This window comes from Pristiophorus japonicus, unplaced genomic scaffold (genome assembly GCF_044704955.1).
Source record: "Pristiophorus japonicus isolate sPriJap1 unplaced genomic scaffold, sPriJap1.hap1 HAP1_SCAFFOLD_367, whole genome shotgun sequence".
Lineage (NCBI taxonomy): Eukaryota > Metazoa > Chordata > Chondrichthyes > Pristiophoridae > Pristiophorus > Pristiophorus japonicus.
In genome coordinates, this window is record NW_027253510.1 from 136,747 (window position 1) to 152,314 (window position 15,568).

Genomic DNA, 15,568 nt, shown 5'->3' on the forward strand with positions numbered 1-15,568 from the left:
ATATGCGAGCCCTGTGGAGATAAACCAAATGAAGGGTCAATTAGGATATTTCTGCCTCGAGGCAGGACATTTGTAAGAATAAAGATATATATTAATGATAGAATTGATATGGAATGTATGTAATAACGGTGAATTGTGTGTGTGTGTATAACTGTCGAAAGTGCAGATTACAGACAGGTTGCAGTTCAAGAGACAAAATACATCCAGTTAAAGCCTCCTCTTCTGCGTGGAGCTTAAGGAACAAAAGGAATATGATTTTTGGGTGGGCAGGCCCATCAAAACTCACCAAACTAGAAAAGGTGTTAATGGGAAAACGATTAACCTAATCAAGGAGCAGTTCCAATTCCTGCAGACAGTCACATGGGTGAGGAGAGCCAATAAAGAACTGCCTTGGAACCAAGACCCAATTCTGGGGCTTTACCAACGAAACTCCAGTGAATACAGACCCAGTCGATCCAGTCTCTCCTCATATATCAGTCCCGCCATCCCGGGAATCAGTCTGGTGAACCTTCGCTGCACTCCCTCAATAGCAAGAACGTCCTTCCTCAGATTAGGAGACCAAAACTGAACACAATATTCCAGGTGGGGCCTCACCAAGGCCCTGTACAACTGCAGTAAGACTTCCCTGCTCCTATATTCAAATCCCCTAGCTATGAAGGCCAACATGCCATTTGCCTTCTTCACTGCCTGCTGTACCTGCATGCCAACCTTCAATGACTGATGTACCATGACACCCAAGTCTTGTTGCACCTCCCCTTTACCTAATCTGCCACAATTCAGATGATATTCTGCCTTCATATTTTTTCCACCAAAGTGGATAACTTCACATTTATCCACATTGTACTGCATCTGCCATGCATTTGCCCACTCACCTAACCTGTCCAAGTCACCCTGCAGCCTCTTAGCGTCCTCCTCACAGCTCACACCGCCACTCAGTTTAGTGTCATCTGCAAACTTGGAGTTATTACACTCAATTTCTTCATCTAAATCATTGGTGTATATTGTAAATATCTGGGGTCCCAGCACTGAGCCCTGCGCACCCCACTAGTCACTGCCTATCATTCTGAAAAGGACCCGTTTATCCCGACTCTCTGCTTCCTGTCTGCCAACTAGTTCTCTATCCATGTCAATACATTACCCCCAATACCATGTGCTTTAATTTTGCATACCAATCTCTTGTGTGGGACCTTGACAAAAGCCTTTTGAAGGTCCAAATACACCACATCCACTGGTTCTCCCTTGTCCACTCTACTAGTTACATCCCCAAAAATTTCTAGAAGATTTCTAAACTTGGTTGAAATACAGAAACTCCAACATGAAACATACCCAATCAAGGTTACCTTACAGAGAAATCTTCAACTGAAGAGGAGAGAGTAATAGAACATTGTACGAGGAACATGTGTTTGAAACACAGCTAATCTGTGTTTTCAGCATGAGTTGGCGGATCGTGTTTCGCAATGGTTGAGCGGTAAGTAGCTGAACCAGTGGTTCTGGGTCAGGTGACCACTCCCGGGGAGGTCAGGATAAACTCAGTCTGGATCGACAAGGTCCTGCAGCTGCCCTCAGTGTTCTGAGTTCGGTGAGAATGAGCAAGGCTCCCACTCCTTATCGTTATGTAGTGACCATACTAGAAATGCAAATGTGCAGCTAACGGAGAGGGCAGCTCTTTAACTCCTCCCACGGTCTAATCCTGCCAACACTCATCGTCAAGGCTCATGTGTGACTCATTTGGCCAAAACCCAACAGGCATCCGGCACTTGTGGAAGTGTATCCCACTCCTTTTATACTTCCCTCTGTGCTCTCTGGTCTCTCACTGTATCCCGCTCCTTTTGTACTTCACACTGTGCTCTGGTCTCTCACTGTATCCCGCTCCTTTTGTACTTCCCTCTGTGCTCTGGTCTCTCACTGTATCCCGCTCCTTTTGTACTTCCCTCTGTGCTCTCTGGTCTCTCACTGTATCTCGCTCCTTTTGTACTTCCCTCTGTGCTCTCTGGTCTCTCACTGCATCCCACTCCTTTTGTACTTCCCTCTGTGCTCTCTGGTCTCTCACTGTATCCCACTCCTTTTGTACTTCCCTCTGTGCTCTCTGGTCTCTCACTGTATCCCGCTCCTTTTGTACTTCCCTCTGTGCTCTCTGGTCTCTCACTGCATCCCACTCCTTTTGTACTTCTCTCTCTAATGTTGATATGTCCTTACTATTCAGTATAAATGCACACAAGGCCCATACTTGAGAGAAGGTCACTCTGTGACCAGTAATCTTTATTAGCCAGCACTCATGACGAAGGTGGGTGGAGCTTCCCTTTTTATTCCTGGAAGTCCAGGTTAGGAGTGTCTCCCACAAGTTCACCACCTAGTGGTCAGTGTTCACATGGTGTAGAACTTAGGTCAGTTTATACATGGGTTACAATGACAGTTGAATACATGACATCACCTCTCCCCCAAAGTCTTATTGGGATCACAGGTTAAGTCTCTCTGGTGGTTTATGCTCCCTTATAGAGCGCCTGAGTTGGGGCTCCGGTTGTTGGGCGCTGGCCTGAGTGTCTGCTGTTTGCGGTGCCTCAGGCCTGTCCGGACTGCCCACAGTGACTGGGCTCTCCTCCACTTGGTTCCGATGTTCAGTCACCTGTGGTGGAGTGAACTCTACATCGTGTTCTTCCTCTGCTTCTTCTATGGGGTTGCTGAATCTCCTTTTTGTTTGATCCATGTGTTTGCAGCAGATTTGTCAATTGGTAAGTTTAACGAATAGAATCCTATTCCCCTCCTTGGCAACCACAGTGCCTGTTAGCCATTTAGGCCCTTCAGCGCAGTTGAGGACAAAGATAGTGTCATTGACATCAATACATCGTGCCCTCGCATTTCTGCCATGGTAGTCACATTGTGACTGGCGCCTGCTCTCACCAATTTCTTTCATGGTGGGGTGTATAAGGGATAACCTGGTTTTGAGCGTCCTTTTCATTAGCAGCTCTGTGGGTGGGACCCGTGTTAGTGAGTGTGTCGGGATCTATTGGCCAACAGGAGGCGTGATAAGCGGCTTTGTAGGGAACCCCCTTGCATTCTGAGCATCCCCTGTTTGATTATCTGCACTGCTCGTTCCGCCTGGCCATTTGAGGCCGGCTTGAACGGTGCCGTTCTGACATGGTTGATACCATTTCCTGCCATGAAGTCCTGGAATTCAATGCTTATAAAGCACGGGCCATTGTCGCTGACCAAGACGTCTGGTAGACCATGGGCGGCGAACATTGCCCGTAGACTTTCTACCGTGGCAGAGGATGTGCTTGAATTGAAAATGTCACACTCGATCCATTTGGAGTAGGCATCTACTACAACCAAAAACATTTTTCCCATGAAAGGACTTGCGTAGTCCACATGGATGCGTGACCTTGGCTTGGCGGGCCAGGGCCAGGAGCTAAGGGGGGCTTCCCTGGGTGCATTGCCCAGCTGGGCACACGTGTTGCACCTGCGAACACAAAGTTCCAGATCTGCATCTATCCCTGGCCACCAAACGTATGACCTGGCAATTGCCTTCATCATGACAATGCCCGGGTGCTCATTGTGGAGTTCTCTGATGAACATCTCTCTGCCCATCTGGGGCATGACTACTCGGTTACCCCATAGTAGGCAATCGGCCTGAATCGAGAGTTCATCCTTGCGCCTGTGAAATGGTTTGAATTCCTCAGGGCATGCCCCGTACATGGCTGCCCTGTCCCCATTCAGGACACATTTCTTAACTAAAGAAATGTAGCGGGTCTCTGTTTGTCCAGACTTTGATCTGACAGGCTGTCACGGGTGAGCCTTCGCTTTCGAAAGCTTCAACAGCCATGACCATCTCAGCAGCATGCTCGGTTTCCCCCTCAGTGGTGGCTAGTGGGAGCCTGCTGAGTGCACCGACGCAGTTTTCAGTGCCCGGTCTGTGCCGAATTGTGTAGTCATAGGCGGCTAACATGAGTGCCCACCTTCGTATGCAGGCCGACGCATTTGCATTTATGGCCTTGTTGTCAGCCAAAAGGGACATTGGGGTTTTGTGATCTGTTTCCAGCTCAAATTTCCTGCCAAACAAGTACTGGTGCATTTTTTTTACTGCATATACACATGCAAGGGCTTCCTTTTCTACCATCCCGTAGCCCCGTTCTGCCTGGGACAGACTTCTGGAGGTATAAGCTACCGGCTGTAACTGACCCTTGGCATTGACATGCTGCAACACACACCCGACCCCATAGGACGACGCATCACACGTTAAAACAAGTTTCTTACTTGGGTCATATAGCATGAGCACATTGTTGGAGCATAACAAATTGCGTGCTCTATCAAAAGCCCTTTCCTGGCTGTCCCCCCAGACCCATTCGCAACCTTTGCGTAGGAGCACATGTAGCGGCTCTAACAGCGTGCTCAATTTGTGAAGAAAGTTACCAAAATAGTTCAGGATCCCCAGGAACGAACGCAGCTCCATCGTGTTGCGCTGTCTAGGTGCTCTCTGGATCGCTTCCATTTTGGACGCAGTAGGTCTGATCCCGTCTGCTGCTACCCTCATCCCCAGGAATTCTACCTCTGGAGCTAGGAAGATGCACTTTGCCTTTTTCAGTCGCAGCCCTACCTGGTCCAGTCTGCATAGCATCTCCTCCAGGTTGTGGAGGTGCTCTTCAGTATCGTGACCCGTGATGAGGATGTCGTCTTGAAAAACCACCGTCCTTGGAATCGACTTGAGGAGGCTTTCCATATTCGGCGGCCGAGTGAATCCCGAACGGACATCTGTTGTACTCAAGCAATCCCTTGTGTGTCGTGATGGTGGTCAACTTCTTTGACTCACTTGCCAGCTCCTGGGTCATGTAAGATGAGGTCAGGTCCAATTTTGAAAAAAGTTTGCCACCTGATAGCGTCGCAAAGAGGTTCTCCGCTCTCGGTAGCGGGTACTGGTCTTGGAGTGACACCCGATTGATGGTGGCCTTGTAATCGCCACATATCCTGACCGACCCATCCGCCTTGAGCACTGGCATGATCGGGCTCGCCCAGTCACTGAATTCGACTGGCGAGATGATGCCTTCCCTCAGCAGGCGGTTCAATTCTCATTCTATCTTTTCCTGCATCACGTACGGCACCGCTTTGGACTTGTGGTGTACTGGCCTGGCGTCCGGATTTATGTGAATCACTACCTTGGCCCCCATGAAAGTGCCAATGCCGGGTTGAAATAATGAGTCAAATTTGTCCAGGACTTGTGAGCATGATACTCGCTCCACAGAAGAAATTGCATTGACATCGCCCCATTTCCAGTTCATGACAGCAAGCCAACTCCTCCCCAGTAGTGCTGGACCATCCCCCGGGACAATCCAGAGTGGCAATCTGTTCTCCGAATCTTTGTGGGTCACGACGACCGTGGCGCTGCCTAGCACCGGAATGATCTCCTTTGTATATGTCCGTAGCTGTGTGTCAATCGGCAATAATTTTGGCCTCCTGGCCTTCGACGCCCACAACTTGTTGAACTGTTTGATTCTCATCAGGGGCTGGCTGGCCCCCGTGCTTAGCTCCATTGATACTGGGATGTCATTGAGGAGCACTTTCATAATTATCGGTGGCGTCCTGGTGTATGAACTGTATATGTGCTCCACATGAACTCGCTGAACTTCAGCTTCCAGCGATTTCCCCCAGTGTTCATTTGGCCTCGTAGAGCTGACATCGGGCCCGTCCTTCTCGTACATCAACCTGGCTGCAGGCTTCCTGCACATACGTGCCAAGTGACCGCTCACGTTGCAATTTCTGCAGGTATATTGCTGATACCTGCAAGCTCTGGCTGGGTGTTTGCCTCCACACCTCCAACATGAGCTGTTGTTGGAAACAAAAGGTCCATTACCAGTCGATTGTCTCTGACTGTCTCTGTAACTGCTCTTAAGCGCACTATTGACAGGTGTTGATGGCCCCATTACTGGCCGCATTGTCCCTTGCGATGGCATGAATCGCCGTTCAGCTAGCCATTGTCTCTGTTGAATTCCCCCTTTGGGTTCGACTACCTGCTCGGGCATGTCCGATTGCCCCTGACTGCCTGGAGAACTGTGTGCCACGTTAACAATGTTGACTTCCTATCCATTTGCTGCATTTCAGCCAAGATTTTTCTAAATATCATTCTGATCTCTTCCTCTCCTGAGAGAAACGTCTGGGCCATCAAAGCCGCCTTTTCCAGGGTCAAGTCTTTGGTCTCAATCAGTTTCCTGAAAACCCCTGTGTGCCCAATGCCCTCAATAAAAAAGTCTCGCAGCATCTTTTGATGAAGAAGTAGTGTGAGGAAGTAGTGTCTCAAACGAGCGTACTATGCTTAAACAAAGGGGACGACAGTGGGATGAGGACAGAGTTGGCTAAAGTAGACTGGAAACACAGACTAAACGGTGGCACAATTGAGGAACAGTGGAGGACTTTTAAGGAGCTCTTTCATAGTGCTCAACAAAAATATATTCCAGTGAAAAAGAAGGATGATAAGAGAAGGGATAACCAGCCGTGGATAACCAAGGAAATAAAGGAGAGTATCAAATTAAAAACCAATGCGTATAAGGTGGCCAAGGTTAATGGGAAACTAGAAGATTGGGAACATTTTAAACGACAGCAAAGAATGACTAAGAAAGCAATAAAGAAAGGAAAGATAGATTACGAAAGTAAACTTGTGCAAAACATAAAAACAGATCGTAAAAGCTTTTACAGATATATAAAACGGAAAAGAGTGACTAAAGTAAATGTTGGTCCCTTAGAAGATGAGAAGGGGATTTAATAATGGGAAATGTGGAAATGGCTGAGACCTTAAACAATTATTTTGCTTCAGTCTTCACAGTGGAAGACACAAAAACCATGCCAAAAATTGCTGGTCATGGGAATGTGGGAAGGGAGGACCTTGAGACAATAACTGTCACTTGGGGGGTAGTGCTGAACAGGCTAATGGGACTCAAGGTAGACAAGTCCCCTGGTCCTGATGAAATGCATCCCAGGGTATTAAAAGAGATGGTGGAATTATAGCAGATGCATTCGTTATAATCTACCAAAATTCTCTGGACTCTGGGGAGGTACCAGCGGATTGGAAAGCAGCTAATGTAACGCCTCTGTTTAAAAAAGGGGGCAGACAAAAGGCAGGTAACTATAGGCCAGTTAGTTTAACATCTGTAGTGGAGAAAATGCTTGAAGCTATCATTAAAGAAGAAATAGCAGGACATCTAGATAGGAATAGTGCAATCAAGCAGACACAACATGGATTCATGAAGGGGAAATCATGTGTAACTAATTTACTAGAATTCTTTGAGGATGTAACGAGCATGGTGGATAGAGGTGTACCGATGGATGTGGTGTATTTAGATTTCCAAAAGGCATTCGATAAGGTGCCACACAAAAGGTTACTGCAGAAGATAAAGGTACGCGGAGTCAGAGGAAATGTATTAGCATGGATAGAGAATTGGCTGGCAAACAGAAAGCAGTGAGTTGGGATAAATGGGTCCTTTTTGGGTTGGAAATCGGTGGTTAGTGGTGTGCCACAGGGATCGGTGCTGGGACCACAACTGTTTATAATATACATAGATGACCTGGAAGAGGGGACAGAGTGTAGTGTAACAAAATTTGCAGATGACACAAAGATTAATGGGAAAGTGGGTTGTGTCGAGGATACAGAGAGGCTGCCAAGAGATTTAGATAAGTTAAGCGAATGGGCTAAAGTATGGCAGATGGAATACAATATCGGAAAATGTGAGGTCATCCACCTTGGGAAAAAAAACAGTAAAAGGGAATATTATTTGAATGGTGAGAAATTACAACATGCTGTGGTGCAGAGGGATCTGGGGGTCCTTGTGCAGGAATCCCAAAAAGTTAGTTTGCAGGTGCAGCAGGTAATCAGGAAGGCGAATGGAATGTTGGCCTTCATTGCGAGAGGGATGGAGTACAAAAGCAGGGAGGTCCTGCTGCAACTGTACAGGGTATTGGTAAGGCCGCACCTGGAGTACTGCGTGCAGTTTTGGTCACCTTACTTAAGGAAGGATATACTAGCTTTGGAAGGGGTACAGAGACGATTCACTAGACTGATTCCGGAGATGAGGGGGTTACCTTATGATAATAGATTGAGTAGACTGGGTCTTTACTCGTTGGAGCTCAGAAGGATGAGGGGTGATCTTTTCGAAACATTTAAAATAATGAAGCGGATAGACAGGATAGAGGCAGAGAGGTTGTTTCCACTGGTCGGGGAGACTAGAACTAGGAGGCACAGCCTCAAAATACGGGGTAGCCAATTTAAAACCGAGTTGAGAAGGAATTTCTTCTCCCAAGGGTTGTGAATCTGTGGAATTCTCTGCCCAAGGAAGCAGTTGAGGCTAGCTCATTGAATGTATTCAAGTCACAGATAGATAGATTTTTAACCAATAAGGGAATTAAAGGTTATGGGGAGCGGGTGGATAAGTGGAGCTGAGTCCACGGCCAGATCAGCCATGATCTTGTTGGATGGTGGAGCAGGCTCGAGGGGCTAGATGGCCTACTCCTGTTCCTAATTCTTATGTTCTTATTAATATTGGGGAGGTTTGGAACCAGGGGTCACAGTCTGGGGATAAGGGGTGGGCCATTTAGGACCGAGATGAGGAGAACCTTGTTCACCCGGAGAGTGGTGAACCTGTAGAATTCTCTACCACAGAGAGTTGTTGGGGCCAATTCATTGGATATATTCAAAAAGGAGTTAGATGTAGTCATTACTACTGGGGGGATCGGTGGATATGGGGAGAAAACAGGAATGGGGTACTGAAGTTGCATGTTCAGCCATGAACTCATTGAATGGCGGTGCAGGCTCGAAGGGTCGAATGGCCTACTCCTGCACCTATTTTCTATGTTTCTATGTTTCTATCTCCGCTCTGCATGCATTTGGGAACTTACTTCGGCTCGCCAGTCACCGGAGGTCTGCCACGAAGTCTGGAACACTATGCCCTTCTCGTTGCCGGTGCGTGTAAAACCGGTGTCTCGCCATGTGCATGCTGCTCGCCGGCTTAAAGTGTTCCCTGATCAACTTACTGAGCTCTTGAAAAGTCTTGTCTGCCGGCTTCTCTGGCGCTAGGATGTACTTCATCAGGGAATACGTCCTGGATCCACAAACCGTCAGGAGATGAGCCCTGCGTTTGTCGGCCGACTCCTGTCCCAACCATTCCTTAGTGACGAAACTTTGCTGTAGTCTCTCAATAATGTCGTCCCAATCATCACCAACACAGTACCTCTCTTCTGTGCTGCTCGTGACCATGCTCGCGTGGTTTAAATCCCAGTTTCTCGTCGCCAATGATATGCCCTTATTATACAGTATAAATACACACGAGGCCCATACTTGAGAGAGGGTCACTCTGTGACCAGTAACCTTTATTAGCCAGCACTCAAGTGATGAAGGTGGGTGGAGTTTCCCCTTTTATACCTGGAAGTCCAGATTCGGAGTGTCTCCCACAAGTTCACCACCTAGTGGTCAATGTTCTCACGGTGTATACATGGGTTACAATGACAGTTGAACACATGACAAATGTAACGTGAAATTCTGTCGTATTATGATCACTCTGCCCCACAGGATCCTTTACGATGAGATTGCTAATTAACCCTGTCTCATTGCACAATACAAGATCTAAAGTAACCTGTTCCCTGGTTGGTTCCATGACGTATTGTTCTAGGAAAGTGTCCCGAATGCATTCCATGAACTCATCCTCCAGACTACCTTCACCAATTTGATTTATCCAGTCTATATGAAGATTAAAGTCCTCCACGATTATTGCATTACCTTTGTTACAAGTTCATACTATTCTTGATTAATATTCTGTCCAACAGTATAGCTAGTGTTAGGGGGCCTATATACTACTCCCACCAGTGTTTTCTGCCCCTTGTTATTCCTTACCTTCACCCAGACTGATTCTACTTCCTGATCGTCTGACCCAAAATCCTGTGGCATCGAAACTTCCCCTTCCCTTAAGGCCTGTTACCGCTGGAAATCAGCGGCCACACTGCGGTATCCCGGCGGTGACCCGCTCCCCACCCAGCGTTCTGCTGCTGCCGACCCGTCCTAAGCCCGATCTTCCCACCTCCCCGTGGGTGAAATTCAGCCGGAAATATCTTGCTCCCGCTGCGCGGTGCCAAAAGCTGCTTTTTTCTGCTGGTGCAGTGAGGCTGTAGTCCTTGTAAAATGGTGGTGTGTCTCCCATTAAAGGGGAGGACCCACTGCCGCTGCCACCATGCTTTTTTTCTGTCAGCCGACTGCCATGTCAGGCCGACAATTATGTCCCGGGTTCGGCCGGGCCACCAACAGGCAGCCTGGCACGCACTCCTTCTTGGGTGCCAGGCCGCTGGCCCGGCCGAAACCCTCCTGGTGGCCCAGTGGACTGAACTTAAAGAATCGCAGCGGCCCTCCCCTTTACCTGAAGGTGGGAGCCGAGGTGATGTGGCACCGTGATGACGTTATCTGCGTCACGCTGATGACTGACAGCGCCGGTTACTCTGCCCGCCCCCAACTTCCACTCCTCAAGTCCGAACTTCCGCTCATTGCCGCATAACCCTCATTATTACCGACTTCTTGTCCGCCGGAAAAACACAAAAACATTGAATTTTGCTCGAGGCCACCGCATTCACTTCGCCGGTAAATACAAGAGAAGCAGGGCAGGTGTGCCCCGTTTCCAGCAGTGGGTATTTTAGTCCCTTTCTCTCTTGTGTCCTTATATCATCCTTTATTATCAGGGTTACCCCCACTCCTTTACCATTCAGCCTGTCTTTTCAAAACGTCAAGTACCCTGGGTCATTTAGTTCCCAACCTCGGTCACCTTGCAACCATGTCTCTGTAATGGCTATTAGATCAAACCCATTTATCTCTATTTGTGCCACTCCTTCATTTATCTTATTATGAATGCTCCATGCATTCAGATAAAGAGCCTTTAATGTAATTTTTTACCGTTGTTCCCTACTTTGACCTTAAACTCTGTCCTTTCCTGTCACACTCTGCTTATTTTTACCCAAATCGTTACACTGCTCTATTGCATCTTTCTCTTTGGATCTCTAAATTTCCCCTCACATGACTCCTGCCCCCACTCCCCGCCATTTTTTAGTTTAGTTTGAAGCCCTATTTACAGCCACTTGTGGAGGAAGTTAAAGCAAACCCAGAACAATACTTTCAGATATAACCAGGGCAGGAGGGCACAGTCAGGATTGTAAAGGCCAAGTTCAGGACTCAGTTATTTGAAGACGGTGATCAAAAGCTGGAACAGGTTCCCAGGCGAGGCCAGAACACGGGACAGGTTTACAAACCGCTGGACGCTGCAATGGGACGATGGTAGTATTGGAATTCTGGAAGGATGAGATGAAGTGGACTGAGATGCTTCTGTATCTGAACCCACATCAGAATCTTGTGTTGGGTATCGCACAATATTACTAAAACTGGCAGCTTTTTACCTGATTTTCTGATCCTTGTTGTACCAACCTCCGTGGTAAAGGCAGCAAAGAACATATCCACAGCAGGAGTTCTGAGTTCAGTTGCAGTGTGTGTGTTTTTGGGCTGCCTGTTCACACTGGGATTGTTGGTCAGTACAGGGCAATGTGGGACAGCTAAGCTCAGGATATGTTTGAACAACTCGGCTACAAATTACTGATGATACACATTGGGGCAGATATCCCGGCCTCCCTGAGTCTGTACGGAGTGTGTACGGACCGGGGAAGGCATCACAAAAGCAGGTTTTCGGTGTGCAATGCGCATGTGCAGAAAACCAGCTTTGAAACATACAAAAACATGTAACAATAACATTTCAAAAGCACATTTTAATGTTAAAAACACTGTCCACTAAGGGAAGTTTATTTTAAACCATAATGAAAAATCTTTTAAAAAAAAGTTTGAAAAATAATATTTTTTTCGAAGACATTTATTAACTTTAATTTAAATTAATCTTAAATATGTGATGTGTTTTTTCTATTTTTTACTTGTGTTTGGATGTTGGGGGGGAGTGTTTCTCAATCATAATGAGAACTCCTACTGACCGAGTTCCCATTATTATGAATGAGAAAATACTTGACCTGGATTGGCTGCCCAGTGTCATGTCACTCCAGCTCCAACATACATCCGTCCTGACAGACACACGCTCCGATGTGCAGGGAGAGTAGGCCTCAGGACCGGGATCTCTGGTGGGCGCAGCAGGAAAAGGTCGGTGCACATCTTTTTTACCATTTTCTGTCGAGCGCCCGCAGGAAACAGAGGAGTGGGATTTCAGACCAATATCCATTCGCAAACACACAGGAGATTTTATAATCACTTCGGTTTCAACTTATTACTTCATGTTGTTCCTCATCTGTTCTGATCCTCAGTTATTTACTATTCACAGGTCGAAAGACAAGTCCGGTTCTTATCCAGTCCCCAGAAGTTGTGACGGTGCCCGAGGGTGGGACGGTGCAGTTTGGGTGTACCCTGGAGAGCAGCAATGTGAATGACCGTGTGGATAAATATACTGTACACTGGTACCTCTCACAGGATAGGAAACACATAATATTTTCTCATTATGTAGGTGGCAGGATTTACCGATCACAAGGTGTCTCTGAGCGGTTTCAGCTTTCCAGAGATGATGCCAGTAACAGCTACATTCTGACCATCAGAGGCGTGGAGCGCAGAGACAGCGCGGTCTATATCTGTGGTATTTGGGGATCAATCTATGGAAATGGAAACCGGCTGACTGTAACCAGTAAGTATATTCTACATTATATTGGTTTGATATCTAATAATGTTACAATACCAACATCTCATGTGTAAGTAAATGTTGTACAACGTTGTCACTTTTACAGTAACAACACTGAGTGGAAGTTCTAAGTACAGAATGGAGGGTGAAATCTGGGACAAACTCCATTTGTTTTTAATTTGTTTAAGTGAGCACATGGTGGGACAAAACCTCACACACAGGATTCAACGGGAAAATACATGTTGAGGGAAAAGTGCAGTAATAGGAATAATGGTGACATACCTGGTTAAATCAGGATATTGACAGGGTATATATATAAAACAATGCATCTCTGAGTGACTAAATCTGCACTCATCAATGCAAACAAATGAGCCCTCGACCCTTTCCAAGCTGCAATAAACCATCCTTCAGCCTGTTAATGTAATTCAGGAATGTGCAATCCGCTTTCAGAATGGCTGGGCGGCAAAGTAATGCATCTCGTTTTGGAGTTGAAAGCCAGAAAATATTTAATAATAGAGTCCCATAGAAACATAGAAACATAGAAAATAGGTGCAGGAGCAGGCCATTCAGCCCTTCTAGCCTGCACCGCCATTCAATGAGTTCATGGCTGAACATGAAACTTCAGTACCCCCTTCCTGCTTTCTCGCCATAACCCTTGATCCCCCGAGTAGTAAGGACTTCATCTAACTCCCTTTTGAATATATTTAGTGAATTGGCCTCAACTACTTTCTGTGGTAGAGAATTCCACAGGTTCACCACTCTCTGGGTGAAGAAGTTTCTCCTCATCTCGGTCCTAAATGGCTTACCCCTTATCCTCAGACTGTGACCTCTGGTTCTGGACTTCCCCAACATTGGGAACATTCTTTCTGCATCTAACCTGTCTAAACCCGTCAGAATTTTAAACGTTTCTATGAGGTCCCCTCTCATTCTTCTGAACTCCAGTGAATACAATCCCAATTGATCCAATCTTTCTTGATAGGTCAGTCCCGCCATCCCGGGAATCAGTCTGGTGAACCTTCGCTGCACTCCCTCAATAGCAAGAATGTCCTTCCTCAAGTTAGGAGACCAAAACTGTACACAATACTCCAGGTGTGGCCTCACCAAGGCCCTGTACAACTGTAGCAACACCTCCCTGCCCCTGTATTCAAATCCCCTCGCTATGAAGGCCAACATGCCATTTGCTTTCTTAACCGCCTGCTGTACCTGCATGCCAACCTTCAATGACTGATGTACCATGACACCCAGGTCTCGTTGCACCTTCCCTTTTCCTAATCTGTCACCATTCAGATAATAGTCTGTCTCTCTGTTTTTACCACCAAAGTGGATAACCTCACATTTATCCACATTATACTTCATCTGCCATGCATTTGCCCACTCACCTAACCTATCCAAGTCACTCTGCAGCCTAATAGCATCCTCCTCGCAGCTCACACTGCCACCCAACTTAGTATCATCCGCAAATTTGGAGATACTGCATTTAACCCCCTCGTCTAAATCATTAATGTACAATGTAAACAGCTGGGGCCCCAGCACAGAACCTTGCGGCACTCCACTAGTCACTGCCTGCCATTCTGAAAAGTACCCGTTTACTCCTACTCTTTGCTTCCTGTCTGACAACCAGTTCTCAATCCACGTCAGCACACTACCCCCAATCCCATGTGCTTTAACTTTGCACATTAATCTCTTGTGTGGGACCTTGTCGAAAGCCTTCTGAAAGTCCAAATATACCACATCAACTGGTTCTCCCTTGTCCACTTTACTGGAAACATCCTCAAAAAATTCCAGAAGATTTGTCAAGCATGATTTCCCTTTCACAAATCCATGCTGACTTGGACCTATCATGTCACCATTTTCCAGATGCACTGCTATGACATCCTTAATAATTGATTCCATCACTTTACCCACTACTGAGGTCAGGCTGACCGGTCTATAATTCCCTGTTTTCTCTCTCCCTCCTTTTTTAAAAAGTGGGGTTACATTGGCTACCCTCCACTCCATAGGAACTGATCCAGAGTCAATGGAATGTTGGAAAATGACTGTCAATGCATCCGCTATTTCCAAGGCCACCTCCTTAAGTACTCTAGGATGCAGTCCATCAGGCCCTGGGGATTTATCGGCCTTCAATCCCATCAATTTCCCCAACACAATTTCCCGACTAATAAAGATTTCCCTCAGTTCCTCTTCCTTACTAGACCCTCTGACCCCTTTTATATCCGGAAGGTTGTTTGTATCCTCCTTAGTGAATACCGAACCAAAGTACTTGTTCAATTGATCCGCCATTTCTTTGCTCCCCGTTATGACTTCCCCTGATTCTGACTGCAGGGGACCTACGTTTGTCTTCACCAACCTTTTTCTCTTTACATACCTATAGAAACTTTTGCAATCCGCCTTAATGTTCCCTGCAAGCTTCTTCTCGTACTCCATTTTCCCTGTCCTAATCAAACCCTTTGTCCTCCTCTGCTGAGTTCTAAATTTCTCCCAGTCCCCAGGTTCGCTGCTATTTCTGGCCAATTTGTATGCCACTTCCTTGGCTTTAATACTATCCCTGATTTCCCTAGATAGCCACGGTTGAGCCACCTTCCCCTTTTTATTTTTACGCCAGACAGGAATGTACAATTGTTGTACTTCATCCATGCGGTCTCTAAATGTCTGCCATTGCCCATCCACAGTCAACCCCCTAAGTATCATTCGCCAATCTATCCTAGCCAATTCACGCCTCATACCTTCAAAGTTACCCTTCTTTAAGTTCTGGACCATGGTCTCTGAAATTACTGTTTCATTCTCCATCCTAATGCAGAATTCCACCATATTATGGTCACTCTTCCCCAAGGGGCCTCGCACAATGAGATTGCTAATTAATCCTCTCTCATTACACAACACCCAGTCTAAGATGG

General features: G+C 46.7%; 1 protein-coding gene across 5 annotated transcripts in view; it reads left to right on the forward strand.

Moving 5' to 3' along the window:
- Positions 1-15,568, forward strand: part of LOC139250296 (uncharacterized) — a 169,533-nt gene that overhangs the window by 81,240 nt on the left and 72,725 nt on the right. For 4 of the 5 annotated variants that reach the window (XM_070872785.1, XM_070872789.1, XM_070872787.1 and 1 more), the window contains one exon: positions 12,327-12,680. In XM_070872785.1, the coding sequence (XP_070728886.1) occupies positions 12,327-12,680 (354 nt within the window). The remainder of the gene's footprint in view (positions 1-12,326; positions 12,681-15,568) is intronic. The other variant, XM_070872788.1, reaches the window with a different exon arrangement.